This window comes from Adiantum capillus-veneris, chromosome 6 (assembly GCF_014529385.1).
Source record: "Adiantum capillus-veneris isolate H3 chromosome 6, ASM1452938v2, whole genome shotgun sequence".
NCBI classification, from domain to species: Eukaryota; Viridiplantae; Streptophyta; class Polypodiopsida; order Polypodiales; family Pteridaceae; genus Adiantum; species Adiantum capillus-veneris.
Window position 1 is genome coordinate 63847339 of NC_140936.1, and position 27814 is coordinate 63875152.

The 27814-nt window shown below is 40.4% G+C and overlaps 1 protein-coding gene across 1 annotated transcript; it reads right to left on the reverse strand.

Annotated features, from left to right (window-relative positions):
* Nucleotides 1-23894: 23894 nt before the first annotated feature.
* On the reverse strand, nt 23895-24377 carry LOC147455616 (uncharacterized). The gene has a single exon (XM_086513732.1). It carries the CDS (start codon nt 24375-24377, stop codon nt 23895-23897), a length of 483 nt encoding a protein of 160 aa, XP_086369858.1.
* Nucleotides 24378-27814: the final 3437 nt, after the last annotated feature.

The following is a 27814-nucleotide window of genomic DNA, read 5'->3' on the forward strand; positions in this document are numbered from 1 at the left end:
ATAGGGCCCAATACTTCATTTTTGGAGACCTTGTATCACATGTCCTAGATCTGATACCCAATTCCCAACCCCAAGCCTAATACTTATATCTTGAGCCACGACCTTTTGTACTTTGTAACTTTCATTGAGCTGGAAACTATTTCATTATTGACTCCAGTTGTACACTTTCTGATCTCAATAATACAATTCTAGTTTTAGTTCTCTTTTCCAGTGGAGATGTCTTCCTATATCTAGTTTTGTCTTTCAGTTGTACATAAGTTTGATCTGAGGTCTCTGGCATGATCTGAAATAACTCTAACTTCTAGGTTCCAGTTAGAATTTCTTTTTTTTTAATGTCGATCTCTTTCCATTTCCAACTCTATCTTTTAGTTGTATTTACGTTTGATATGAGGTCTTTGGTTTGATATGAACTAACTTTTATTGCTAGAATAGCTAATTGAATGCATTCATCTCATTCCATTGTGGCAATCACGGTGGCTTGAGCTAAGTTGCTATAGATAGACAAACTCTCCTAGTTGGTGTTAGAGCTAGAAGATATCAGATATTCCACCTAGAAAAGGTATATGAGGTCAAGGACCTGCTACGATATTCATGGAGGATCCAAAACACATCATACCTATTATAGAGGAGTCAGAGCAAGGCTCTAAAAATGAATAACAACCTAGAAATGAGATAGATGTGGCTCCAAAACCAGGTAACGTTGGTGAATCGAGGGATTCTCAGCACTCCAGTCACTCCAGGCGAAGAAAGGCTGCATGAGCCAAAAGGAGGAGCGGTCCCATGTGTCCCAAAAGAGCCAAAGACATATTTACAAAAGTGAGGGTAGCAGACAAAGTTGGAGATCAACACATAAGTCAGTCAAGAAGAAAGTCAAGGACAATGTATCAAAAACAAAAACAATTAAGGACTAGAATACTCACATTGATCTATCAGCAGAAGAAAACCCAAAGAGAGGAAACTAGTGCATAAAGCTAGAACCAGTGAAGTTTTTGAAACATTCTAGTAATCTGAACATTTCCTTTCCAGTTTAAAAGGTGGGGATAAAGATGATTGCGATGTGCATATCCAAGCCTTTTAATAGTATGTAGAACTAAAAGATATTGATAAAGATGAATGGGGAGAGTATTTTCCACAAACATTAAAGGATGCAACTCATAAATGGTATTACCATTAGCCAGCTTGCTAATTCAGATCCTATAACAAGCTTATTGAGGCTTTCATGCTGGAATACTCAGACAATAGGGGAAATGAGGACATTTTGTGTGAGCTTAATAAGATCAACCAGGGAAAGCTCTCTGTTAGAAGCTATGCTGAAAAAAATCAAAGAATTGACTAGACAATTACAATTTTGAGAAAGGAATGAGAACCTGGTTCTTGAACGGCTTCACAAGCAAGAAATTGAGAGAACAAGAAGTGCCAACACCAAAAAGAAGCTCATAAAAATTGGGTGCAAAGAGGTTTGAAATTAGAGCAGAATAAAGAAAAGGGACATAAGAGAAGACAATTCGGTGATAGTAAGTCTTCTACCGAAGAGAGTTCTAGTTCCAGCTCCAACTCAACTTCATCTAAAAGTGAATCAGAGGATAAGAAGAAGGGGAAAAAGAAAGGATCACGGACCTCAAAACTAGAGGAAATGTCAAAACAGATTGTTGAATACGCAAAAACAAGACCTTCAGTTCAGAAGACAGAAATCTAGTATTGAAAGTGTAGATCCAAGCTCCATTGGACTAATGAATGTTTTCACATCACCTACTATAAATCATATGGTCATGTACAAAATAATGGAAAATAAGACTTCATCATTTCAAGAAAGATGAGGACTTATCAATGATTGCACTAACCAACCTTGAAGCACCTAAGGTAGATAGGACCAATGGGTCCAAAGATAACAAAGCTAGTACAAGTACTAGTACTGGGAGGGGACAGTACAGAGCAGGACTGGAAGAGGTAGGGCTAGAGAAGATTTTTCACAATAGAGTCTGAAACGTTACAATGCGACATTTATGGCCACTTTGCAACCTAGTGCCCAGATATTGCCAAGTTGAAAGTACCTAACTTGAGAGCACTAGAGCCAGTTCTAGTCATGGTGGTAACCAGGAGCAATGGTGTAGTCATTAAAGAAATCCTAGATAAGAAGAAGGACAAACAAATTGCCGAGGCTAAAAAGTGGGAGCAAAAAAAGTGTTGAAGGCTAAGGGCAAGGAAAAGGTAGTGGATAAAATTCAGGAGCAAAGGGATCTCACAAAAAAGATGTTTAAAAATGTGGCTCAGAAGCTGTCAAAATAGCCAGAATGTTTTGAAGCTTGGACGATTCAAAAACTAAAACCCCAATTTTTAGAGGTCCAAAAGGAGAAGGCAGTATCTGGACTAGGCGAGTCCATGATAATTGTAGTTCAAAGACTGGCCAATGAGGTATAGCAAGTCAGAGCAGTCTTGTTGAATTTGTGTCAATTGAACTAAGGGAGGACCAATCAAAGGGTTCAACCAATGACCAGCCTAAAAAATTGTGTTCTTGCCAATGTGCTCTGACTGTTAGTGTAGATATTGTTGGCCATGTCCTATCCAACACCCAAATCAGCCATAAGGCGTCTGAGCCATATACACTCAACCGTAGCTATGAAGACCACCATGTACTTAGTATCTCAACTAGAAGTGGCCATAGTAGGTTTCTTCTTGCTCAACCATGATATGCATGACTTGCCGAGCATGAACAAAAACTACTCGTGGACACTCGTGTGTCAAAACAACCAGCCCAATCTGAGTCCAAAAAAGAATGTAAATCTGGTGACAATGATCCCCCATTGGGATAAAACAAGACAAGATGTAAAGTTCCACTCAAGTAGCAAAAAATCCTTTTGACAGCCTACCAATTCTTAGACCCTGGGCTATGCATAAATTTGCTGACTTGTGAGACTGCAAACTGAATATCCGGCATTGGGTTGCATACGTACATAAGGCAGCCAATAGCAGCTTGGTAAAGAGTGACATTCACAAGATCACCGACATCATAAAGACTCAACTTCAAACTTGTTTTCATGGGAGTGGCAATAGGTTTGCAATCCGCAAGTCCAAACTTACATAGCAATGTCTCTATGTAACTTGTTTGACACAAGCCAATACCACCATAACACTACTTAAACTATATCCCAGGTAAAAAGTGATTTGTATTTACCATGTAGGTGAAAAATATCTACTGTAGGTAAAAAATATTTACTGTGGTAAAAAATATTTACTGTCGGTAAAAAAGTGAAAACGGAGTATGCTGTGTTGTGAGTCCACACGAACATCCTCGTGTAAATTTCACTAGAAATTCACACCTAGAATGGGCTATTCTGTAAGATATAGGTTGTAGGCATGCATAAGAGCTCGTTCCCACGTATCTTCTGTCCATGGCACTTTTTACTCTTTGGTGCTTGTGAAGTAGATTTTTCTTCTCTTTCGAGATCCCTTGGACTAGAGTATCCTCATCTCCCCAACAACTGACTGTGCCTTTATTGCATCTTCAGAAGGGGTCCTAAAAACCATGCATCATATAGCCCTCCCCCTTAAGCTAGAGGTATTTGATGCCTCTAGCTGTAGGTTGTGCTACAATAGGGTTCTCTTGAATACTTACCCACCTGGTACCAATTGAATTTGCCATGTTACTGCTTTCTTGGCTGATGCACCCTTTTTAGTCCTTTCTGATGAATAATTGTATCCATCCATGACTAACAACTGGTCTCCTAGACCCTTGAAAGCCATACCCCATCCATTGCCAATATCCACTTTCACTGGTAGCATTCTCTTTTTTTCTTCTCTTTTTTTCCTTTTTTTTTGTTTTTTTTTTTTTTTGCCCAACCCCTCGTTGAGCATTCATGCTCAACCATAGTATTATTTAGGTAAAAGATGACTGTATAGAGAGAATTATATAACATAGAGCTATAGACTGTATAAGAAAAATGATAGTATAGTGGCTATATAGATAGGATAGAGATAGAGAAAAAAGCATCTGCTACTGCATCACCCTCCAGGGTCAAATGGAAAGCTCAAATCTCCCCCACGCATGGTGTAGAATCCACCTGGATCAAAAGTAAAGCATTGCTCATTGCCATCAACCTGTAAAACATGTATATCCAAGCCTTCCTTTGCACTTGTAGGCCAATAGACAGGCCACCCTTCCAGCTCTTTATAGCACGGAGCTTCGTCACCCTGCATCCATAATCCTTCGTGTCCACTATAAGCATACTTGCCATCACTTGAGAAACCTGAATCATAAGCAGCTATCCTACCATCTGCTACAGAACCCTCCATGGTATAGTCCACTTCAAAAAAACCTCGCCATTGACACAAAAATATATGTAAAGCAACCTCCAATAACACATGTATCCATAGCATCACATAACATAGCAAGACCCTTCCATTTGCTTCCACTTGCTGCATAGCCAAGAAAACCTGATCACTTTTCAAACCTGTATCCAAACCCTCTGTAAACGTCTCCACAACCATCTCTTTATACTCAGAAACATGACCTACTAGAGCTTCAACCTGTGCAAATACCTCACCACCAACAAGGTTGACAGCACCTTCCTTTAATTGGATATGGTGTTGGGTTACCGTCACTCCTTTAATGTGCTCGTAATCAGTTATAAAGAGGCCAGCATGCTTCTTTAGTACCTACAAATAGGGTTCTCTCTCTTCTTCTAGTAGGTCCTTAGCTAGCATCTCCTCTAAGCCTATGGCTTCTTCCTTGTTTAGAGAGTCTTGACCACCTTCTCCTTCTGGGTTTCGCAGTATTATACCCATGACTTCCAAAGAGCTAGCATCCTCCTCAGATGACTCATCCTCAGATGAAGAGCAGCTGCTTGTGCTCCATTCATCCATAGAAGTCTCCATCTCTAGGTCTTGTTGTCTACCCTGCTTCATGTCATACACAATTTTTTGTTGCTTGCCACCTACCTTATGATTTGGTCGCAACTCAAGGGAACCTGTCTCCCAATCTTGCCTAGCTTTCATAGCCATAAGCCAAGGTCTTCCAAGGATTAGCGGATAGCCCTCCCCCTTAGTTGGGATCACATAAGCATCAATTGAGATTGCAACACCAAAAGCTAAAACCTTCACTCCATTAACCTTTCCCAGACAAGCCACCCTTACATTATTTTCCATCTTAACTTGTAAGGAAGTTTGCTCGTTTACTTCCAAACCCAACCTATGCATTAATTTCTCTGTCATAACGCAAATCTCGGCTCCACCATCTACGTACACATTGGAGACTCGCTGACTCTTAATCTCTGCATCAATGACTGGCACGATATCCTTCATGCCTCTTGCACTAATAGACCCAACTGACTTTGCCTTATCCCTCCTGGTGCTGACCATCTTAGACCAGGTTCTACGCATCTTTGGGGAAAGGTGGAGGAGTTGCTGCCATGAAATCTTTGGTCCTTGCTTACTCACATCTGCTACTAGGTCGTAAGGTATGGATCCTACCCCAAGTGGAAAGTCTTCTACTCCTATGTGCCTCCTTGACCTAGTCTTCCTTTTCTTGTCTCCTATCACTTGGTAGGAACCCTCATTCCCTTTATCCGGCTCTGAAGCTTCCATTTCATCAGTTCTTTGTCTCCTAACTCTCTTTATTGGCATGGCAACAGCTTCCTCCATTTTTTCTTTCCCTTTATCCTTACCATTGTCAAGACTTATGACAGAGACAGCCCTGTCCTCCCCTCCCGATGGTAGTGGAATGATCTCTGCTGGTGCTTGTGGTGGTGGAGGAAGGGGTCTCAATATTTGGATTGGTGGAGCCACGTGTGCATTTTGTCCATTTAGTGGCCTAGCTCGAGGAGGAGTGACTTGCAGGCGAGGAGGCCGTCTTTGATTACCATTTCCTTGATAGCGTCGTGGATGGGGGCAATAATACATGCCGTGACCTACCTCTCCACAGTTGTAGAAAATGTACTCACGTGCTTGCCTTTGTCCTTCTTGTCTATTTCGTTCATTTCCTGGCTGGGGAGCCCTTACACCTTGAACCAGATTGATGGAAAGGCTCTCTAGTTGATTGGTGATTTGTTGAAGTAATTCTTGTTGAGAGGACTCTTGGTCTGTTGCTCCTGTCCCTGCTACTACCCTTGCCGTAGGCTGAGCTAGCGGTGGAGGCTCCATTCCCCCTTGTAGTTGAGCTTGGAATTTTAACTTCCTATCCCTCTCCCTTGCATAAGTCATAGCTTTATCAAAGGTATCTGGGAATTTACCTTTTACCTTTTCTCGAAGGATGGGGTAAAGCCCTGCCAGGAAACAGTCCTTCTTTAGGCATTCTGGCGCCCTTTCTCCTTCACCTAGTGATGCACACCATTTCTCCCACAGGTTGGAAAACTTTCCTTCATAGCTTCTATAGTCATTGGGTGATGTTTGGCGTACCTCTAAGAGCTGTCTCCATATCTCCGCTGGAGGCTCATGGCGGTGAAATTCTTCGATGAAGGCCATCTTTAAGGACTCCCAGTCTCTTCTTTCTTTAGGTGCCAAAGTTTGATACCATAATTTTGCACCTTCCCTCAAGACCAAAGGAAAGGCCCTTAACTTAGTAGCTTCGTCATCCCTTCCCGATACCAGAAAGGCCATTTCCAAATTATCCAAAAAGTCTAGAGCAACCTCCCCAGGCTTACCATAAAAATTAGGGAAGTCCATAAGTGAGAGAGTAAACAATTACACAAACAGCTCCAATTTATTTTAAAATAGAGTATGGTAATTACAATTTGGAGCTTGAGCACAACTTAGCTCAAAATAGGATGAAGATCGACACATCAAAGGAATGGTAATAGTCTAGTAAGGGTAGAATGACAGGATGAGGAGAGCGCAAGATTTCCCCAAGTCTCTCGGCTCCAAACAACAGGGCTATTCTTTGCTAATAAAAGATTTTTCTATCAATACAAATATTCACACGGATATGACGCACAAAATGGAAAGGAAACATGCAAGGATCATCATTCTCATTATTGGCATCCATACTTACACACAAGAGCCTAGCTTAGTTGCACCACCTTGGGACCAATGAGCCTGATCAGCCACAGAAGGTCATCACCTCGGATCACTTCGACTCTTCCTGATGCATCTGTGAAGACGTAAGGCGTGATGGCAACACTTTGTACAATGCTGAGCCTTTTAGCAAGCAACAATTGGATGCTATTACCATAATCAGCATGACTAATGAAAGTGACACCATTAATGTGCAGCACATCATCAACTAAGATAGTTTCCTTAGATTGAGATAACTTCTTAAAAATTAGCAGCAAAGGTAGGGCAGGGAGGCTTTTCACCCGGTCTCCAAAGCACTTTGGACAATATCCAAAGTGATCTTCACGCGGACAGGAGGTTGGCTTGGGATTGGTGGTGTCTGGATTCACAAAGTGCACTGGGAGCACTCGCAGACGGGCGACAATCTTGTAGGCAAGCCTTCGCCTCTTTGCTTCAGGAGGATTTAGGGGTGAGAGTCGTGGTTGCAAGTTGGAGGTTGAAGTTGGTTGCTCACTAGCCTTTTTCTTGCCTGTAGTGGTCATGTAATCCCTTATTAATGAGATTAAGCCAAATGTTACCTTACGCTTGAGCACGCGCTGCGGCCTTGGGCCACTTAGGTGTAGAGGTGATCTTCCTCCTCTTAGTCGTCTCCTCAGGAAAGAGAGGTCTGGTGATGCTTTCTCTTCCCTTAATGTGTGTCACAGTACCTTCGTGTATGTTGATGTAGAATATTTCAAGCTCGTGTGCGTTGGAGGTTTCTGGAGCACTCATAGGTTGAGAGGAGAGGTATATCAAGCTCTTCTTCTTACTCTCCTTCGTTGGTGACGATCACATACAAGGCATGTAGAAGAACTTACTTCTTGAATTTCAATGACACTGCAACCTGGTAACAAGACCTCGATGAAAGCTTTTAAGGCCTCGAAAGCCTCCTCCTCTTCTGTTCTCCAATTTGCAAACTCCTCACGCCATTCGTCCATGTTGTAGATTGCACATCTTCATTGCTTGTGGACTGAAGGTCTGTGTAGCCCTCCTCAGTGGGGGCACCAAAATGATAGTGGGAAAAAGAGCAGTGCAATCGGGTGGCCTCTGTACTCGTGCACACTCCACAAACCACGCCTCATGCAAACAAGCAAAGAACAAAACAAAGGGGGCACCACCCTAAATTAAGAGGTTTAGGGACCTCACACATAGTGCACATAGGCAAGTGAGACTTCTGGCATTTTGATGGCATCAAAACATATGGCAAAACACATAGAAACGAAGCTTAGGGACCTTATGTAGCATATATATACACAAGACATCAGCTTAACAATACAACGGCATCTGATCATACATAACAAGGATATAGAGAAGCAAGCCAAGGATGGCATAATCCCTGGTCAAAAACAATCAACCCACCAAGTAGGTATGATCCTACTAGCAACACATCAATACCTTAGAGAATGATGGCGAGGATGGTGGCCATGGAGCATGAGAGAAGACTCCTTATTTAGGTTTTAGGGCTAGTAATGTAGCATACTAGAGGGAGAGAGAGAGAGGGAGAGAGAGTAGAGCTCCATCCATAGCTCCTCGTTGTGAGCAATGTCGTCATAGCTTCGTTGCTTGGTGAAGTGGGTGAAGTGTTGGTTTTGAGTGAGAGAAGGCCTCCTTATATAGGTTTCTGAGAGGGTTTAGGATTAGGGATAAACATGCTTAAATCCGCTGATTGGGGTTACTTTTTGCTTAGGGTGGTCAACAGATTGAGGTCACCTGATATGTCACCATCAAGATATTCTCTAGAGTGATGTGAGAGGGGAGGGTAAATGCTGATTTTTCTGATCGTGACACATGGGGATAAGGCCTTGACCAGCATTTAAGAGCAGGTAAGGTGGCTGTTGAAACTGGAGGTTCTGCACATGTCAGGGGGGGACCTGCGGGGTCCTCCTGAATATCAAATTCTCAAAAAATCCTCAACCATGGCTTCTTTTGACATGTGTTCTTTGAAAAAATCAGCATGTCTCTTTTCAACTCAAAAGTCTTTATCCCTGTTGACTCATCTTTACCATAAGATTTTCCCCTTTTCTCCTCCTGTAACTGCATTGTTGATGCCCAATCACTGCTTCTAGTAACAGTGAACTGTTACCTACCAAATACTTATGGTGCAGTAAAAAATATTTACCATGGGTAAAAAAAGTTACTGTAGGTAAAAAGTGATTTGTATTTACCATGTAGGTGAAAAATATCTACTGTAGGTAAAAAATATTTACTGTGGTAAAAAATATTTACTGTCGGTAAAAAAGTGAAAACGGAGTATGCTGTGTTGTGAGTCCACACGAACATCCTCGTGTAAATTTCACTAGAAATTCACACCTAGAATGGGCTATTCTGTAAGATATAGGTTGTAGGCATGCATAAGAGCTCGTTCCCACGTATCTTCTGTCCATGGCACTTTTTACTCTTTGGTGCTTGTGAAGTAGATTTTTCTTCTCTTTCGAGATCCCTTGGACTAGAGTATCCTCATCTCCCCAATAACTGATTGTGCCTTTATTGCATCTTCAGAAGGGGTCCTAAAAACCATGCAACAAGTTCCTAATGAGCATAGAGAGAGTACTTAATTGAGAAAGCAACATAGCAATTTACACCTAGCTAGTTTTATGTGTAAACTTTTACTTGTACTTTGGCACTTCAAGCCCTAGTTGCTACTCCTCTTTACCTTCAAAGGTAAGCACTCAAGAATCTATACCCGTGGCTCGAATATTATTAATTGCAAGGAATAGATGAGAGGGTTCAATAGAGCCAAGAGAGCTCACGTTCCTGTCCGGGTTCCTGTCAAGCTTCTAATAGCTCAATAATGGTTAAGCCATAAGCAAGCCCCGTAGGACTCCATTATTAAGACCATAGCTCTTGACGGTGTCCCCGTTAACTGCATATCCGCTTAAAGCGAAGTCCGAAGTTTTTATGTGCCTTAAACAATTTCTGGCTATGGCTGAAAATGTCTCGAAATGTACTATGGGCACCCTCCGTTCCGATCGAGGGGGGGAGTATATGTCTCATGAATTCAATGCATTTCTGGCTAGTCGTGGGATAAAACACCAATGTATTGTGCCTTATACACCTCAGCAAAATGGTGTTGCTGAGAGGAAAAACAGGTCACTGACGAAAATGGCACGATGTATGGTCAAAAGTCAAGCTTTTTCGCATTCTTTTTGGCTTGAGTCCATTATATGTGCCACTTATGTACTTAACAGGTGTCCTACGAAAGCTTTGCAGTCTGTTACTCCATATGAAGCCTAGATGATAGAAAGCCTTCTATTGAGCATATGCGTGTTTTTGGCTGTTTGGCATATGCTTTGGTGCCACAAACATAGCATAGAGAATTGGATGATAAAGCTGTCAAATGTTTTTTTTTTTGTTATAGTGCTGAAAGCAAAGGTTACAGGTTATATCATCCACAAACGAAGCGTATTCTGGTTTCACGGTATGTAGTGTTTGTGGAAGATTCTGTTCAGCCCTTGCTGTCATGTACTAGAGACACTAGTGTAAGCTCACAGGACATTTATGACACTTTGTTGCCTCTTTTTAGTGGTGGAAATACGAAAGTAATTTCCAATGAGGCAAATGTACAGCCTATGGGGGTTTCTGAAAATGTTACAGATCAGCCTATTACTGATGTAGATGTACATGATGTACTTGATGAGGAAAGGGCTGAAAATGAGCAGGCTAGAGGTATGCCAAAATGGCTGGTGCACACTTTGAGTGACAGTAAATTGGATACACCTTTGTCTAGTCGTACTCGTTTAAGCTCTCACCATGCATCTTATGCATCAGATTGTTATGCTTTGGATGTGTCTAGCTTACATGATGTTGAGGAGCCTCTATCTTTTGATGAAGCACAGAATTCAAAAAATTGGATGGCTGCCATGTAATCAGAATATGATGCACTTATAGAAAATGACACATGGACTTTATGCGATTTGCCTCCTGGCAAAAAGGCCATTGGTACGAAGTGGGTTTGCAAGTTGAAACGCAAGCCGGATGGTGAGATCGATCGCCATAAGGCTCGACTTGTTGCAAAGGGTTATGCACAACAAAAAGGCATAGATTATGAAGAGACTTTTTCTCCCACTTGTCGTATGACTACTGTGCGTTTTCTATGTGCATTGGCAGCTGATTTTGGTTGGGATGTACATCAATCAGACATTGTTACTGCTTCTTGAATGGTGACATATTTGAGGAAGTTTATGTAACGCGGCCTCGCGGTTTTGTCATAAAAGGACAAGAGGACAAAGTGTGCAGATGTAAGAAGTCTTTGTATGGGTTGAAGCAATCTCCTCATGCTAGGTATGAGAAAGCTGACACTCATTTGGTCAAACAAGGCTTTCGTAACAGTCCAACAGAAAGCACATTGTATGTAAAGCATGAGGGTGATGTCAATGATTTACTGATCACTGAACCAAATGAGAGACATATTGCTGAATTTAAGGCTGATTTGAATGCTACTTTCAAGAAGAAAGATTTGGGGCTGTTGCATCATTACTTAGGTATACAGTTTAAGCAGTGTGATGGTGGTATTGCCTTGTGTCAGAAAAGTTACATAGAGACATTGCTATGTAAGTTTGGACTTGAGGATTGCAAACCTATTGCCACTCCCATGGAAACAGGTTTGAAGTTGAGTCTACATGATGCTGGCGATCCTGCTGATGTCACTCTTTACCAAACTGCTGTTGGCTGCCTCATTTATGTATGCAACACGAGGCCGGATATTCAGTTTTCCATCTCACAGGTCACCAGATTTATGCATAGCCCAGGGTCTAAGCATTGGCAGGCTGTCAAGAGGATTTTCTGCTACCTTAGTGACACTTCACATCTTGGCTTGTTTTATCCCAAGGGGGAATCATTGCTGCCAGACTTACATGCTTTTTTGGACTCAGATTGGGCTGGTTTTTTTGACACGTGAGTATCCACAAGTGGTTTTTGTTTCATGCTTGGCAGTTCATGTATATCATGGTTGAGCAAGAAGCAATCTACTGTGGCCACTTCGACTTGTGAGGCTGAGTACAGGGCAGTCTTCACAGCTACGGTTGAGTGTGTATGGCTCGGACGCCTTATCGCTGATTTGGGTGTTGGACAGGACACTACCAACACTATCTACACTGACAGCCAGAGTGCATTGGCAGTTGCGAGGAACCCGGTTTTTCATGCTCGCACAAAGCACATTGAGGTGCATTACCACTATGTCAGGGAGAGGCTCTCAGCAGGAGAGATCATCTTGGCTTATGTGCCAACACAGGACAACCTTGCAAATCTTTTCACAAAGGCTTTGTCTTGTGAGAAGCTTGAAGCTTTCCCCAAAGCTTTGGGCTTACTCCCCTTTGTGGACTGATCATTTCCTCAGGGCATGGAACTTCCCTTTACTCATGTGCCATCTATCGTTCATCGCATCACTCCAGGGGGGATTTGTTACCATATACATGTGGTAGTGATGTGTGTGAACACACTAGGACCGCCGGGGCATTTTTTCCCTCTTTAGGAGGTTTTTTCCCTCGAGCATTGTATATATATCTATCTTTCCATTTGTACACTAATTAACACACTCTCTATTGTGTGCCTTGAGCTTCCTTCGTCTTCTCCAAGCTATGTGCGTTTCTCTGGAACCCTAATTCTAACACTATACCCGTGGCTCCAATATTGTTAATTGCAAGGAATATAAGAGAGGGTTCAACAGAGCACTGGTTCCTGTCAAGCTTCTAATAGCTCAATAATGGTTAATCCATAAGCAAGCCACGTAGGACTCCATTATTAAGACCATAGCTCTCGACGGTGTTCCCGTTAATTGCATAAAGCAGGCGTGCTTCAAGGATGAAAAATCCCTATTCTACTTACTCTTTTGCAATTAATAACACCAACCATTTGTAGCAAGCTTGAGGACCTCTCTTTTTGAGCAAAAAAAGAGAAACCAATAGCTCTCAAACCAATGTATTATTTAATGCATTAATAACTTGTGTGTAGTGGAAATTGATAACATAGTGAGCATTTCATTAAGAACAAGTTCCTAATGAGCATAGAGAGAGTACTTAATTGAGAAAGCAACAGAGAAATTTACACCTAGCTATTTTGGCATTGACAATACTTGAAAAGGGAGAGAAATAGAACAATTGACAAGAGTTGAGGACCGGATTTACATGGAGCCAGTCCCCCCTCCATAAAGGCTTTGTATTAGAGCTTCTCCCATCAAAGGAGACTTTTGTACAATACACTTCTTGTGTTCCTTGACAAAAATTATTGGTGCAATGAAGATGGAAGCTTCATGCACCAAAGTATGCTTGAAAATTACACCTAGTGTCCCTAGCCTCAGTCCCAAGACCTCACACACCTTCAAAAATGGTGAGAGCTAGCAGCGAATGAGGATAGATTGGGAGGAAGAAGAGGTATCTTTCAAGAAATAAGTATTCTCCTCACATAATCACTCTAATTTCATAGCTTAGCTTAGTAATTAAAATGGTAGAGGAGATGAGCATGGCACTGAATCTTGGCTCTTGGTTGGATTTGCATTCCATAGCCAAGAGTTGTTGGTGTAGGCCTCTGCTTCTCAATGCTTGGAGACGGAGACATAGTTCTTCTTGCACATATGAGTTGTGTGTGTGTGTGTGTGTGTGTGTGTGTGTGTGTGTGTGTGTGTGTGTGTGTGTGTGTGTGTGTGTGTGTGTGTAGCATTGTGTTAGAGTAAAATGCAGCCCCTTCTCTCATCTTGGTCGACCCCACTTACTAAATGCTCATATTGGCCTCCCATTGGCTCATGTAAAGCTTTGCCAATCACAAATTAGAAGCATATTTGATAGCCTTTGACAAGTGTCCCCCTTTCTCCTTTTGTGAGAGCTTTAGGTATTTATTTAATTAATCTAAACTCTCATTGGACCTTTTTGTCTTCTGGCCAATAGGAATCAGGCAAGCCATTGGGTTGCTGGATGCTGATTGGACCCCTTGGAAGATTGTCCAATAGTCTTCTAGGGAGCTTATTTCTATTGGTATTAGACTAAATTTACTCTAGCCTAATTCTAATTGGTCCACCTCTATGGCCATCCAATAGGATTTGAGGGGAGGTTGGAGGCAACTGGCCTAGGAGCCTAACATGTGTCCAGTATTCCCTTTGTGTAAAGGGGGAGCCCGGGTGTGTGTGTGTGTGTGTGTGTGTGTGTGTGTGTGTGTGTGTGTGTGTGTGTGTGTGTGTGTGTGTGTGTGTGTGTGTGTGTGTGTGTGTGTGTGTGTGTGTGTGTGTTTTCTCTCTCGTCCCCTACAATATGGGCTCGCCCCCTCCTTCCTAGGGATGTGGGAAGACTTTTTAGTCTTCCCATGACCATGCAATTTTCCCTTGCTTTGGCCATTGGATAAAAGATTTAATTTTTGGAACCTTAGCCTATGGAAGTCTTAATGGAGTTGAACCTTAGGTCTTTTGAGCCCCATGGAAGCACATTGCTCTTTTGCAGGCTGTCCCCCTTTGGATCCCTATTTTCCCTCCTTTGGATCCCTGACAAAGACCGGTCTGGCAGCCTTACCAATATTCTAAATTTTACTCCCCTGGTACTTCCCCTTATTAAATGATCAGTTTAACATGAGAAAATCATTTGGGAGAATCAGATAATAGTTTTTATGACATTATCTCTCTGACGCCAATGTAATAACTTGTGTGTAGCCGAAATTGATAACATAGTGAGCATTTCATTAAGAACAAGTTCCTCATGAGCATAGAGAGAGTACTTAATTGAGAAAGCAACATAGCAATTTACACCTAGCTAGGTTTAGGTGTAAACTTTTACTTGTACTTTGGCACTTCAAGCCCTAGCTGCTACTCCTCTTTACCTTCAAAGATAAGCACTCAAGCATCTATACCCGTGGCTCGAATATTATTAATTGCAAGGAATAAAAGAGAGGGTTCAACAAAGCACCGGTTCGTGTCAAGCTTCTAATAGCTCAATAATGGTTAAGCCATAAGCAAGTCGTGTAGGACTCCATTGTTAAGACCATAGCTCTCGACGGTGTCCCCGTTAATTGCATAAAGCAGGCGTGCTTCAAGGATGAAAAATCCCTATTGTACTTACTCTTTTGCAATTAATAAAACCAACCATTTGTAGCAAGCTCGAGGACCGCTCTTCTTGAACAAGAAAAGAGAAACCAATAGCTCTCAAACCAATGTATTATTTAATGCATCAATAACTTGTGTGTAGTGGAAATTGATAACATAGTGAGCATTTCATTAAGAACAAGTTCCTAATGAGCATAGAGAGAGTACTTAATTGAGAAAGCAACAGAGAAATTTACACCTAGCTAATTTGGCATTGACAATATTTGAAAAGCGAGAGGAATAGAACAATTGACAAGAGTTGAGGACCGGATTTACATGGAGCCAGTCTCCCCTCCATAAAGGCTTTGTATTATAGCTTCTCCCATCAAAGGAGACTTTTGTACAATACAATTCTCGTGTTTCTTGACAAAACTCATTGGTGCAATGAAGATGGAAGCTTCATGCACCAAAGTATTCTTGAAAATTACACCTAGTGTCCCTAGCCTCAGTCCCAAGACCTCACACACCTTCAAAAATGGTGAGAGCTAGCAGCGAATGAGGATAGATTGAGAGGAAGAAGTGGTATCTTTCAAGAAAGAAGTATTCTCCTCACATAATCACTTTAATTGCATAGCTTAGCTTACTAATTAGCACAGTAGAGGAGAAGAGCATGGCATTGAATCTTGGCTCTTGGTTGGATTTGCATTCCATAGCCAAGAGTTGTTGGTGTAGGCCTCTATTTCTCAATACTTGGAGAAGGAGATGGAGTTCTTCTTGCACATATGAGTTGTGTGTGTGTGTGTGTGTGTGTGTGTAGCATTGTGTTAGAGTAAAATGCAGCCCTTTCTCTCATCTTGGTCGACCCCTCTTACTAAATGCTCATATTGGCCTCCCATTGGCTCGTGTAAAGCTTTGCCAATCACAAATTAGAAGCATATTTGATAGCCGTTGGCCAGTGTCCCCCTTTCTCCTTTTGTGAGAGCTTTAGGTATTTATATAATTCATCTAAACTCTCATTGGTCCTCTTGTCTTCTGGCCAATAGGAATTAGGAAAGCCATTGGGCTGTTGGATGCTGATTGAACCCCTTGGAACACTGTCCAATAGTCTTCTAGGGAGCTTAATTTCTATTGGTATTAGGTTAAATTTACTCTAGCCTAATTCTCATTGGTCCACCTCTATGGCCATCCAATAGGATTTGAGGGGAGGTTGGAGTCAACTGGCCTAGGAGCTTGACATGTGTCTAGTATTCCCTTTGTGTAAAGGGGGAACTTGGGAGTGTGTGTGTTTGTCTGTGTTTCTCTCTCATCCCCTACAATATGGGCTTCCCCTCCTTCCTAGGGATGTGGGAAGACTTTTTAGTCTTTCCATGACCATCCAATTTCCCCTTGCTTTGGCCATTGGATAAAAGATTTAATTTTTGGAACCTTAGCCTATGGAAATCTTCATGGAGCTGAACCTTAGGTCTTTTAAGCCCCATTGAAGCACATTGCTCTTTTGCAAGCTGTCCCCCTTTGGATCCCTATTTTCCCTCCTTTGGATCCCTGACAGAGATCGGTTTGGCAGCCTTACCAATATTCTAGCTTTTACTCCCCCAGTACTTCCCCATATTAAATGATCAGTTTAACATGAGAAATCATTTGATAGTATTAGATATTAGTTTTTATGACAAATTTAAAAATTGCATCAAAGTAGGTAGTACCAAGATTGAAATTTTTTCAATTAAATTTGGAGAGTCAATTTGAGAAAATTTGATATTTCAGACATTTTAGGGGTTAGAGACACCCAAGGACAAGCAGTTGAATGGTTTTTAGCAAATCACAAGTTGACACATGAGCAAGATTCCAAGTATATTACAAATTTTTGTCTCTAGATAGGGGGGTGTATGACTTTTTAAAGGCGCGCATCTCACAACTGGCTCCTTTACCCTATAACTTAGTCACTAGAGCGAGCCTTGATCTGCACTTGAATCCAAAGGGGACTGTGAGTGGTGGATTGGTGGATGAAAACTTTGCTTTGTCTTCTTGTTTTCTGTCATAATCTCCAACAATGTTTTCAGTTTCTTTCATGAACGAACACCACGATGACCCATCTAGTCAAAGGTACATTGGGCAACATCTCCATGAACAATGAATGCATTTCAGTAGTTGCTCTTTTTTGCTTTCTGTTCATAGCACTAATAATTAGAAAAACAATGCACCATCAATGGGACAACATGATTTCCAACGGACATACGACCTCTCTTTATGCGTGAGTGCTCCTCCATGAAAAAATCCACTTCAAACCTCTCTCTCTCTCTCTCTCTCTCTCTCTCTCTCTCTCCACATGCGCACCCACCGCATTGGGGGAGGGGGATGTAAACAATAGAATCCAATTTGAGTAATTATGTGAAGTCCTGTTTTGAGTTGTTGCTTTGGTTGGCTTTTGCAAACTTTTTGACTAATTTTGGTCTTACATTGCTTTTCTTGTATTGCCACATGTAGGCATGTGCTCCCTTTAGCCTATTTTCTAATCAATGTGCTTATGATTCAATCAATGTTTTGAGTTGTTGCTTTGGTTGGCTTTTGCAAACTTTTTGACTAATTTTGGTCTTACATTGCTTTTCTTGTATTGCCACATGTAGGCATGTGCTCCCTTTAGCCTATTTTCTAATCAATGTGCTTATGATTCAATCAATGTCCAGGTGGGAAAACTTGGTATAGAAGACTCATTGCCAGTGCCCACATGCAAAGACATAAGATTCATAGAGGCATACTTTGCAAAGAGACTACAATTAATGTGTCTCTACACCCTTCTACTCAATCTCTAGGACGCAAAATCTCACTTTGGCTTACCTTGATGTCTTTGGTCTTTGACCTTAATTGGTCCATATGTGTGTAGTGTACTACACTCTATTCTTATTGATAGGAAAAACCTCTCCCCTATTATTTCAGGCATTTCTATCTTTTCTCTTCATTTTAATCGACTCCAACATCGTCTCCAAGGAAAGAAATGCGCATATAGCGAGAAAAAGATTTAACCCTAGATTGATGAACACCCATTTGTGTTTACACACATCTATACTATTTTGTAACATAAAGAAGATGTCCTTCATGTTGCCATAAGTACAATTAACACCAAAACAGCCAACAATACATGAAAAATTAAAGCACAATCAGATTAAAACCCCTGTCAAATAGTGAAGGATATGGAATTTCAAGTCCGAATCTGATGTAGGCATAGTTTTAAAGGACTTTTGGAAGTCGAACAAATTTGATTCGGAAGTGCTATCCACATTTATTGGCTTACCTGATATTACCTTTAAGGTCTTTATGCCAAGCACATTCTTTTGCAACTTGGTACTCGATACAACAAGTTGTCCTTCCGATGATTTGCACTTAGGCATATATGGTCTCACCCAAAGGGCCTGCTCACTTGGGCAAAAAATAAAAGGATGCATTAGGGAATGCTCTCTCTGCATAGGAATACATGGAATCCACTCTTTGCTGGCCTCCTCATAGTACACAATGTGACCCATAGGGAGGGAAAAAGCACACAGGTGTCCTTGTACAATGACAAGACTTTGTCTTGAGAAATCTTCATTCCAGCTAAACAACTCAGATGGCCAAAGCTCAGGTACCAATGTCCACCCTCCTGATGGAATACTTGGATCCCAAAACTCCCCTGAGAAATAGTGTTTGCCATCATCAGAGGTTCCTCCCACAAGAAATATTTTTCGATTCCATTCAATAAAAGCAGCCTGTTTACAATCTCTGTGTGGAGGCGGCAGTAACTCCCATTGTAAGATAGTTGAGTTTGCATTGTCATCAGCGTCAATCTCGTCAATGCTGTAGATCCCCGAATCAGAAGCCCGTTGCAAAGCTTCGCCAAAGTTTAACCTGTATACACATCTTTCATCGCATTTAAGATACAAGCATCCATCCAACACAACTGCATTCTCACGTACGAGTATACGCCGGCTTTGAGGAAGAGGTGAAAATCGGCAACAATATCGATGCCATCGATTGGTGGCCAGGTTGAAGCGTGCAATGGTCCCAGGCTGAGATCCAAATCCATGGAATAACAGGATGTTACTGTCATGGCTAACAACGAAGAAATCATTAGCGCGAAAGAAGGGAGGAGGAGGGATGGAGAGGTGAGCACCCATGAAAGGGTCCAGGAGAGCAAGCCGCAGAGTATCGCCAGGCCACCGCATTTGGAGAAGCAGAAACAGTTGGGAGACACCAAGCGAGGCTCTCAGCGCCATGAAAGAAGGTTGCAAGGCACAGCGCCAAGCACGGCAGATGCTGCGAAAAGCGGCAACCTTCGCCAAGGGAAGCCTGGCGAGGATGCAGAGGGCAAGATCATCAGGCAAGCGCAGACGCAGACGCAACGCGCTGCTGATCCCCGTTATCTTCTTCTTCTGCTTCGACACTGCGTCCATGCTGTTTACGGTGCTACCCCTGATCTCTCTCGCTCAGGAAAGCCCACGCTTTATAAAGGCCTGGGAAAAGATGGGGGGAGGTAGTGCTAAACGTTTGGTTGCAATGGTATTTGAACACCCATTTCCCTTTGGAAAGTGACTCAGGAGAGGGGCAGTGGCAAAGCGATACAAAATTTGTATCTTGTACGTGCAAATATATTTACCTTTAGTGAGAACTAACTCGCGCAACCCGTCTATCGACGATTCTCGCTCGTCTATCACCGGTTCTCGCTCGTTCTTATTACCTCACTGTGTATGTGTGTGTGTGTGTGTGTGTGTGTGCGCGCACGCGCGTATCTTTATGCATCTCTCCATCACACACACACACACACACATGATCGACACTATCACCAATAACCTACAGATACTTATTTATCTATTGTTCAATTGCAAGTTTTTGTCTCACTCTGTCTTTGGCCCCTTGAGACTACTCCTGCTATATTTAACCTTTTTGCATCGTTCTCTTCTCCTTCCCCCTTTTGCGCGCGCACACACACACACGCAGAGAGAGAGAGAGAGAGAGAGAGAGAGATTACATAAAAGCACATCACTAAAGAGACATATTTCAAACAAAAAAAGATTTTGTTTACATTATTGCCAAAAAGGCTCAAGAATATATATGCATAACACTCTTAATCGTGCTATTTCAACAGGATCAAGATATTGAGATGGAGCTCTACACACTTCTCTTAAATCTATTTTTTTAATCCAGCTCAAGTAAATCTTGTAATGACAAATCAACCCAAGCTCTTGCTTTAAGAATATGAGCCTAAGATTGGGAAAAAAATAGAGATCAAGCAACCTGATGTAAATCGTGTCCAACTCTTCATCTACATATGACCCTCATATAGTGTAGTTTTTCTCGATCACTTCCCATGTCCATTGCCATTCCCATTCAGCAAGTAACAAACTTTCTTCAAAAGCATCAACAGTAAGATTTTTTACACTTGAAAAAATATTCACAATTTCGTGGGCAATTTATTTGGCTGCAAGAAAAGAGGGAAACATTAGTCCTCAAAGCTTAAAATTATGGGGGGGGGGGGGGGGGGGAGAGAGAGAGAGAGAGAGAGAGAGAGAGAGAGATGATCAACATGGCCACTTGTTAAACGTGCATTTAAGCACTTTAAAAAAGTATAAGCGCAATACGAACACTTCAATTACCCAAATTCATGCCAAAATAGAGCTGCATTGCCAAAAGTGTCAAGAGATCCATTAGGTCAGAGTCTTTACAACAACCTCAATGTTTTTTGTTTACGACTCATATTCTACTCTATAGTTGGACGGCTGAGGATCATGCCAATAAATCCCTTTGATAAACTTTACAATTAATTTCAAAACTTCAAACCCTTCATGTAAAATATAAGATTTATGATTATGATATATCTTTTGCAACTGAATATCACAACAACAAACATTGACATAATAAATATCAACCATATGTAGTTCTTGTAGGACTCTCATCAATTTTAGGTCGCTCAATATTTGTGACACTTTGCATAGTGAAATGTTTAAGCGTCCACAATTTCCATACCACCCATCTCCCTATGAATACACCCAATGATGCCACCAGCACCATGTACCATTTCCTTGACAAATGTACTCATCCTTAACTTTCAAATAAACAAACATCTTTATATGTATTGGGAGAATAGTCAATACATCATGACCCATGTTAACCTACATTAGCAGTCAGCAAAGCTCTCTCTCTCTCTCTCTCTCTCTCTCTCTCTCTCTCTCTCTCTCTCTCTCTCTCCAAAACCTATATAGTAGATAAAAACCCACTTCAATAAACCAATAGGGATACCAAATAGTTGCAATGTAAGTAAAAAAATATGGTTCTTAGAATGTATAGACAATGGATCAGAGTGTTCGATCATCTAGAGAAGTTGAACCTACGACACACTCTACTTGAAACTCTCAAGATCCAAGGTCCAACACGTCGAACACTGCGATCGAGGTGCCGAGGTGAGTCACCCAAATAATAGATTATAAACATCCATTCAATCACTCCATGGGGACCGTATGGAAAGTTGCAATTAAGAGGCCGTTGCATATCTAACTCTCGTACAGTGACTCGCATATCATCTCTATCAAACTCTATGTGATAATAAACTACAACACTTCTAAAATATTGTGCTTCATATAATGCGGGTATAATGCCAAGACAGAATGTCTGCAATAATATTGAAGCTTGCAATGAAGATAACAACCATCCATTCAGGCATAAAAAGTAACAACTTATTTAGCATCATATGGATTCAAGTTCAAGCTATACGTATTGAAGGATCTCAAAATCCTCGATAATATGAACAATATCCTCAGCATGTGCAGGAACCCTCCACAATGGAAGATTTAGAAAAAAAAAGTCACACGTGTAAATACACAAAATAAAGACCATAAATTTCTCAGCCATGGTAAAAGTAAGTTTCAAAGATAAGATTTTTCATACCTCTAATTAAGAAGGTATATCATTGAGGGTGTACAAAACCATGATGTATAGTGTCATTCTTTATATGCTCTAACAATGGAGATTTATAAGTTTAAGAGGAAGAGAGATAAAATAGAGTAAAGAAGACTTTGACGTCATACCGTAGAGAATCGTGTTCTTCTTTCTTTTGTTGAAAAGAAGGATTTAAATTATTGAGAGAGAGAGAGAGAGGAATGAAAGCAATTCAAAGACTTTGAAATTTCACAACTTCACAAAAATGCGTTGAATATATTGAATGTAGTAGTGACAATACAAAAGAGTTATTCAAAGTGTAGCCTTCAAGAGACCACATTAGGGATTCTATAAGTCCAATGACCTATGTTGTATACATTTTGCAAGATATGGGGGGGTGTTTCAACTTGAGTGAATATCCTCAATAGATATGGTGTATGCGGCCTCCAGCAACCCCCAGCTGTTTTGCATTGATTGGCCTTTCATCGCTCACAAACCAAATATTAACTTGAATTGGACGATGCTCATGGTCCAAAGAAAAGGCAACATGGCAGTATCCAAGAACTTCCATAGACATATCTCTATCTAAGTATAGCATTTCATAAACACCTACGATGATAAATCCTCGATGGTAGTGATCTTTGCAAAGGCATCCATGAATTATGTAGAGCAAGAAAAGCTTAAAACTACAAAATACCACATAAAAACTCTTACAATATAATATGAGTTGTATCAAATAAGATCACCAAAAACATAGCAATAACTCTTTCCCTCCATTGCGGTGGTTCTTCAACAAAGTATTGATCTATTATTTTCTTGAGAAGAGTGTCTTATACATTGACTGCGTCGAGGATCCATGTGTGGCCAATACTTTGATCTAAGAGATATTAATAAAATTTAATATCAAGTGTGTCTGACTTAAAGTGAGAGCCACAATGTCAATTGAACTTATTGCTATGAGTTCACTAGTTGTAATACTTCCTTGAATACAATGTTTGGAGTGTAGTAACACTCCTCTTGAGCGTTTTCAATATTGACAACAATCCTCATGGCAGGTGCCCTTCGCACACGTGACATTGCAACATACAATTTCCCGTGAGAGAAGATCTCTAACAAGATACAGACCGAGAATTCCCAGTGTCCACCCTTGTGCTTCGTTGATAGTCATCCCAAAGCCTGATTGGAAACTGACAATGCTTCATTTGAAATGGAAGCCCCTGATGGTTTCCAATAATAAAATCAATCCTTGGAATAAAAACTCTTTCTTCAATATTTGATCTTGTAACTATCTCTACCTCAATTACCTTATGATGAAATTGCTTGCATATCAATCAGGTTCCATTACATAATCCACGTCTTGGATCCAAATTTTGCAGCAACATGATAGGAGCATTTTCTTTCAAGACTAAAGCATGAGGTAGAAAACCACCACCAAGAGTAAGGCTATTCAGATATTCAATTGTGTATAAATGTGTGTTTCATCTGACATACAAATTGCAGCTGCACTCAGATACTCTTTGCAAAATCCATGCATTCTTTGCAATGCATAGTCATTGATTAAATCCACCTCTTTATTCCGAGAAGCAAGTATTGCTCGATCTTTGAAAAAACTTGCATGATCTTATACATGACACAAATCTCCATATATAAAGCATAGAAGATCTTCCAAACTATTTCCTAGAAGCATCATGTGTGAAGGTATTTTGACTCTATCTAAGTCTCCTCCATCATCCATATCCCCATTGCCAATATCAAGCACCCAACGCGAAAAACTTTGTTGAAGCAAATTTGAAGCACAATTAAGTATACGTATATTTCTAGTAAGTCTCAATATCTTTGTACATTTCTATATGTGAGAATGACACAATGAAGCATTTACAATGTCTGTACGACTACCTTTTGATACAATTGGTAGTATTTGTTGAAAGTCGCCTCCAAACAAAATGACTTTTCCACCAAACAAAGTATCCCACTACATAATATCTCTTAAAGTTTTTTTCATTGCTTCAAATGCGTAGCGATGTGTCATGGGAGCTTCATCCCATATAAGTAAAGCTGCATTCCTTAGAAGTTCTGCAAGTTGACTATTTACCTTTATATTGCAAGTTGCTTCAGAGTGAAGCTCCAAAGGTATCTTAAATCTAGAATGAGGAGTTCTTCCATTACTCAAAAACAAAGCTGCAATACCGGATGATGCACATGCAAGAGCAACTCTGCAACTTCCTCGCACTCGTGAAAGAAGTGCATTATAGAGGTAATTTTTTCCTAAGCCATCAAGACCAGCTAAGAAAAATACCTTCTCTGAATGTGTGTCAATAGCTTGCAGCACTTGGTGGTAAGCATCTCGATGATCCTCATTTAAAGAAATCTCCATATGATCTGCTATATTACGCTGCTCATCAACATTAAACATTGTTTCTTCAACCACAGCACCGGTTTCACTTAAGGATACCATTGTTGAGTATATTACAGGGGCAACATATAATCACAAAGCCTCTTGCCATGTTATTGCAAAAAGCATTCTATATGAAGCAAAGCTGGATTTTTTTCCACATCAAATCGTACACTTACATCTGAAATACACATCCTTAGGGCATAAACATAGTCCTCACAAAATTCGGTACAAAATCTGTCCCAAAGAGCAGCCAGATGAAGTGGCTCACAAAAGTTTAATATGATTACAAAGAGTTGTCTCAATTGCATTCCATTTTTAAAAAAAGATACCTCTTGGAGGCAAAGTGACCATTCTTCATCATCTTGCAATAATCCTCTAGCTATACATGCCTCCTTATATGTATCATAAATGTGACCATCATACATCGGCAAGTCTTCAAAATATTTACATCTCTTGCAAATTTTGAGTAGCATTCACAGGTAATAAACCTCACCAGCAGTTGGGACAATATTATACATTCTTCCAATAGAAACACCATGTTGTCGTGGAGACCATGCCTTTCGACTTTTATTCCATACCCAATCACTTGGAAAGTCAGTATATGTGAGGCTATTTGCTTTCTGGATATTTTTTATTTGCAAAAAACTATTCTGTCAAGGTACTTTTTCTATTTTTCTCATTATCTAGCAAGTCTGATACATCATCACCATCTTGAAATGTAACCATATTTTGCAATGGAAGGTCTTGCAATCATTGAATAGCTGGCCTTTCGCTATGCATGTCAAAGCCAAATATTTTCCACATAGCCTCAGATGCAAAATCATAACGTGCATTGAGATAACTCTTGATCTCATCAATAGCTCCTTCAAAATCTTGAAGAACAACAGTGGCTCAATCATGTCCCTTGTAGACATACTCATAAAGATATTTAACGACAACAGACTGTTGGGCAGATCTCCACATTAATATGGGCTTTGTATCTATAAGAGAGGGTTGTAAGGAACAACCCAACGATTATTTATATTGTAATTTTTAGACGGAACAAACCTTCCATCATCTCGTCTCATATACACAGGATATCCACCTTCAGTTACAATCGTAGACGTAGAAAATGTTCTTGGAAACTTGAATCTACACTTTCCATCAACCATACATGGAGAACTTGGGTTCAAAGGACCACATGGACCATGAACATTACAACGGCTCACTAAATCAAATAATTCTGGAAACACATTCTTGTCAGGGAGCTCTACACAAACCAAGTTTTCATAGTGGAATGTATCTGTATCAACAATATATGAGCATGAGGAAGACCTATCTTTTGAAACTCAATCACTAAAATATTTCCAATCACCTTCTTAAATACAACTTTCTTGATAAGTAAATGCATCATATCTTGGAACTTCTAATAAAACACACGTGTAGTCACATCAGGACGATTGACAACACTTTGTCCAGGTAGTAATGCATCATCTATTTCCTTCCATCGTGATTACATGTGAATGTGATGAAGAGATCCCTACTACAAAAAATTGCCATTGCATCTTGGAATAGTTGGCACATATATCTTGGACCTCCAACAAAAGACGAAGGCAAAACCATTCTATGACCAACATTTTGACCTTCAGCCCTCTCTAAGCCATCTCTAGTGTCAACCAATCCTTGATACACTTCAACACAAAATGTTCTTTGGTTATTTCACATCCACAATAGCTGTGACTCCTCTATAGTATGACAAGCATCCATGACATATTGTTATAGTAGCCTACCTCCTCAAAGAGGACACTCCACTGTATCATCTCTTATTTGTAAGAAAAATCCATATTATTGCTTTTGACTCAACCTTTTTCCATCGCTAGTCTGTAAATAAAGATGCCACCCACCCTCTCCACTTGGAAATAATAGAACATACAATAAGTACATGTAAGCTCGATGCATGCTGGAGATTTTTTTCAAGCCTCTGTGTCGAAAATTTAGTACAATGTCGTGATAGCCAATATTTCTATCATCCCCTTGTCTTAGCATAATTGCAGCAACTTCAGAACCCCTTGGAGCAACATATTGTCAACCATCACAATGATGCTCCACAATAACCATCCTCTTATTGGGTACAATAGCATCTCCAAACAAAGAAGCAGTAGATCGTAGAGCATTTTCATAGGGATTTACTCTATGCATCATCAATTGTAAACACTCTAAAATACTACGATCTAAATTTGAAACATGATGCAATATGTTGCTCAACTCATGTTCGGTATCAAAAAAATATAATATGCAAAGCGTGGAACTTCATTATGAGAACCAATGCTATGATAAACAGAGCCATGTACCTTAAAAGTGTATACACCTCTCCCACCATAATAATAGTCTCATCGATATAGGCACCAAGAGACGCAAATACCAATGCATTATTATATCTCTGAATGTTTTGTAAGAACTATCTACTTCTTGTTGTGGTTGAACTCATCAAATCTTTCAATTCATTTGGTGGCTCATTCGAAGGAAGTAATCTAACTCCTCCATCAGAGTAACAATCTTTACCCACAAATTGGGATATTCTTTCCTTGATCCTTCTAAGCCTTTGCTCCACATTTGAAGCAAACAAAATCTAAGATTCCTGAGTTGTGCTACACACACTTTTTGGATAGAAAAGGTGCCATAGAATTGGGATTTAAAAGGAGAGAAGTTGGGTATTCAAAGCGGATGGACAAACAATGCTTTGCTACTTTAGAATAGTTTCCCTTTTCAAGGATAACAATAGACTCTACTGTCTCTTGATTACATCACAATGCTATGTTCATTGTCGTCCCAACATCCATGGCTTCAGAGTTTCCTTCATGTACATCATGCAAGCATTGCCTTTCATTGCACTCCAATAAAGTTCCAATAGTACTTTGTAGTGAATGCCTTGTTCTCTCTTGTGCTATTTGGCGTCTCGCCTTTTGCGATTCATCACATGGTTGGCTATGCCGTGCATGACAAAGTGATAATATACGTGGTCCAGATACCATCTATGAAATCACGTGCAAATAGATCTCATATAAGGTACTTTCTATAGTTTTGATCTAGATTTGACTACTCTATTAATGAATCGATGAGTAAAAGGACATTCTATTGCATAATAAACAATCAATATAAACTGGAACATCAAATTATCTTCTCTAAACTAAATACAATTGACACATTGATAGTGACTCAAAAAGAAAGTACAGTTTGATGAAGATACAACATAGCGTTACATATTTCTTCCATTAGTAGGATTAGGTCATTGAGAAACTTGACGTTGCTTTGGGTGAACTAATCTAGCCAAAGCACTTAGTTTATTTGAGGTAGCTCATATATCTGAAAGTTTTGAACCTTGAACCTTCGTCAAAGCACCCAACTTGTTGACATTACTTCTCAATCCTGGCACAATGTGTTGTATTGTCTTGAATTCGTCCTTTTGATCCGTATTGACTCCTTGAAACCTCTTTTCAAAGATTCTCAATAGATGCCAA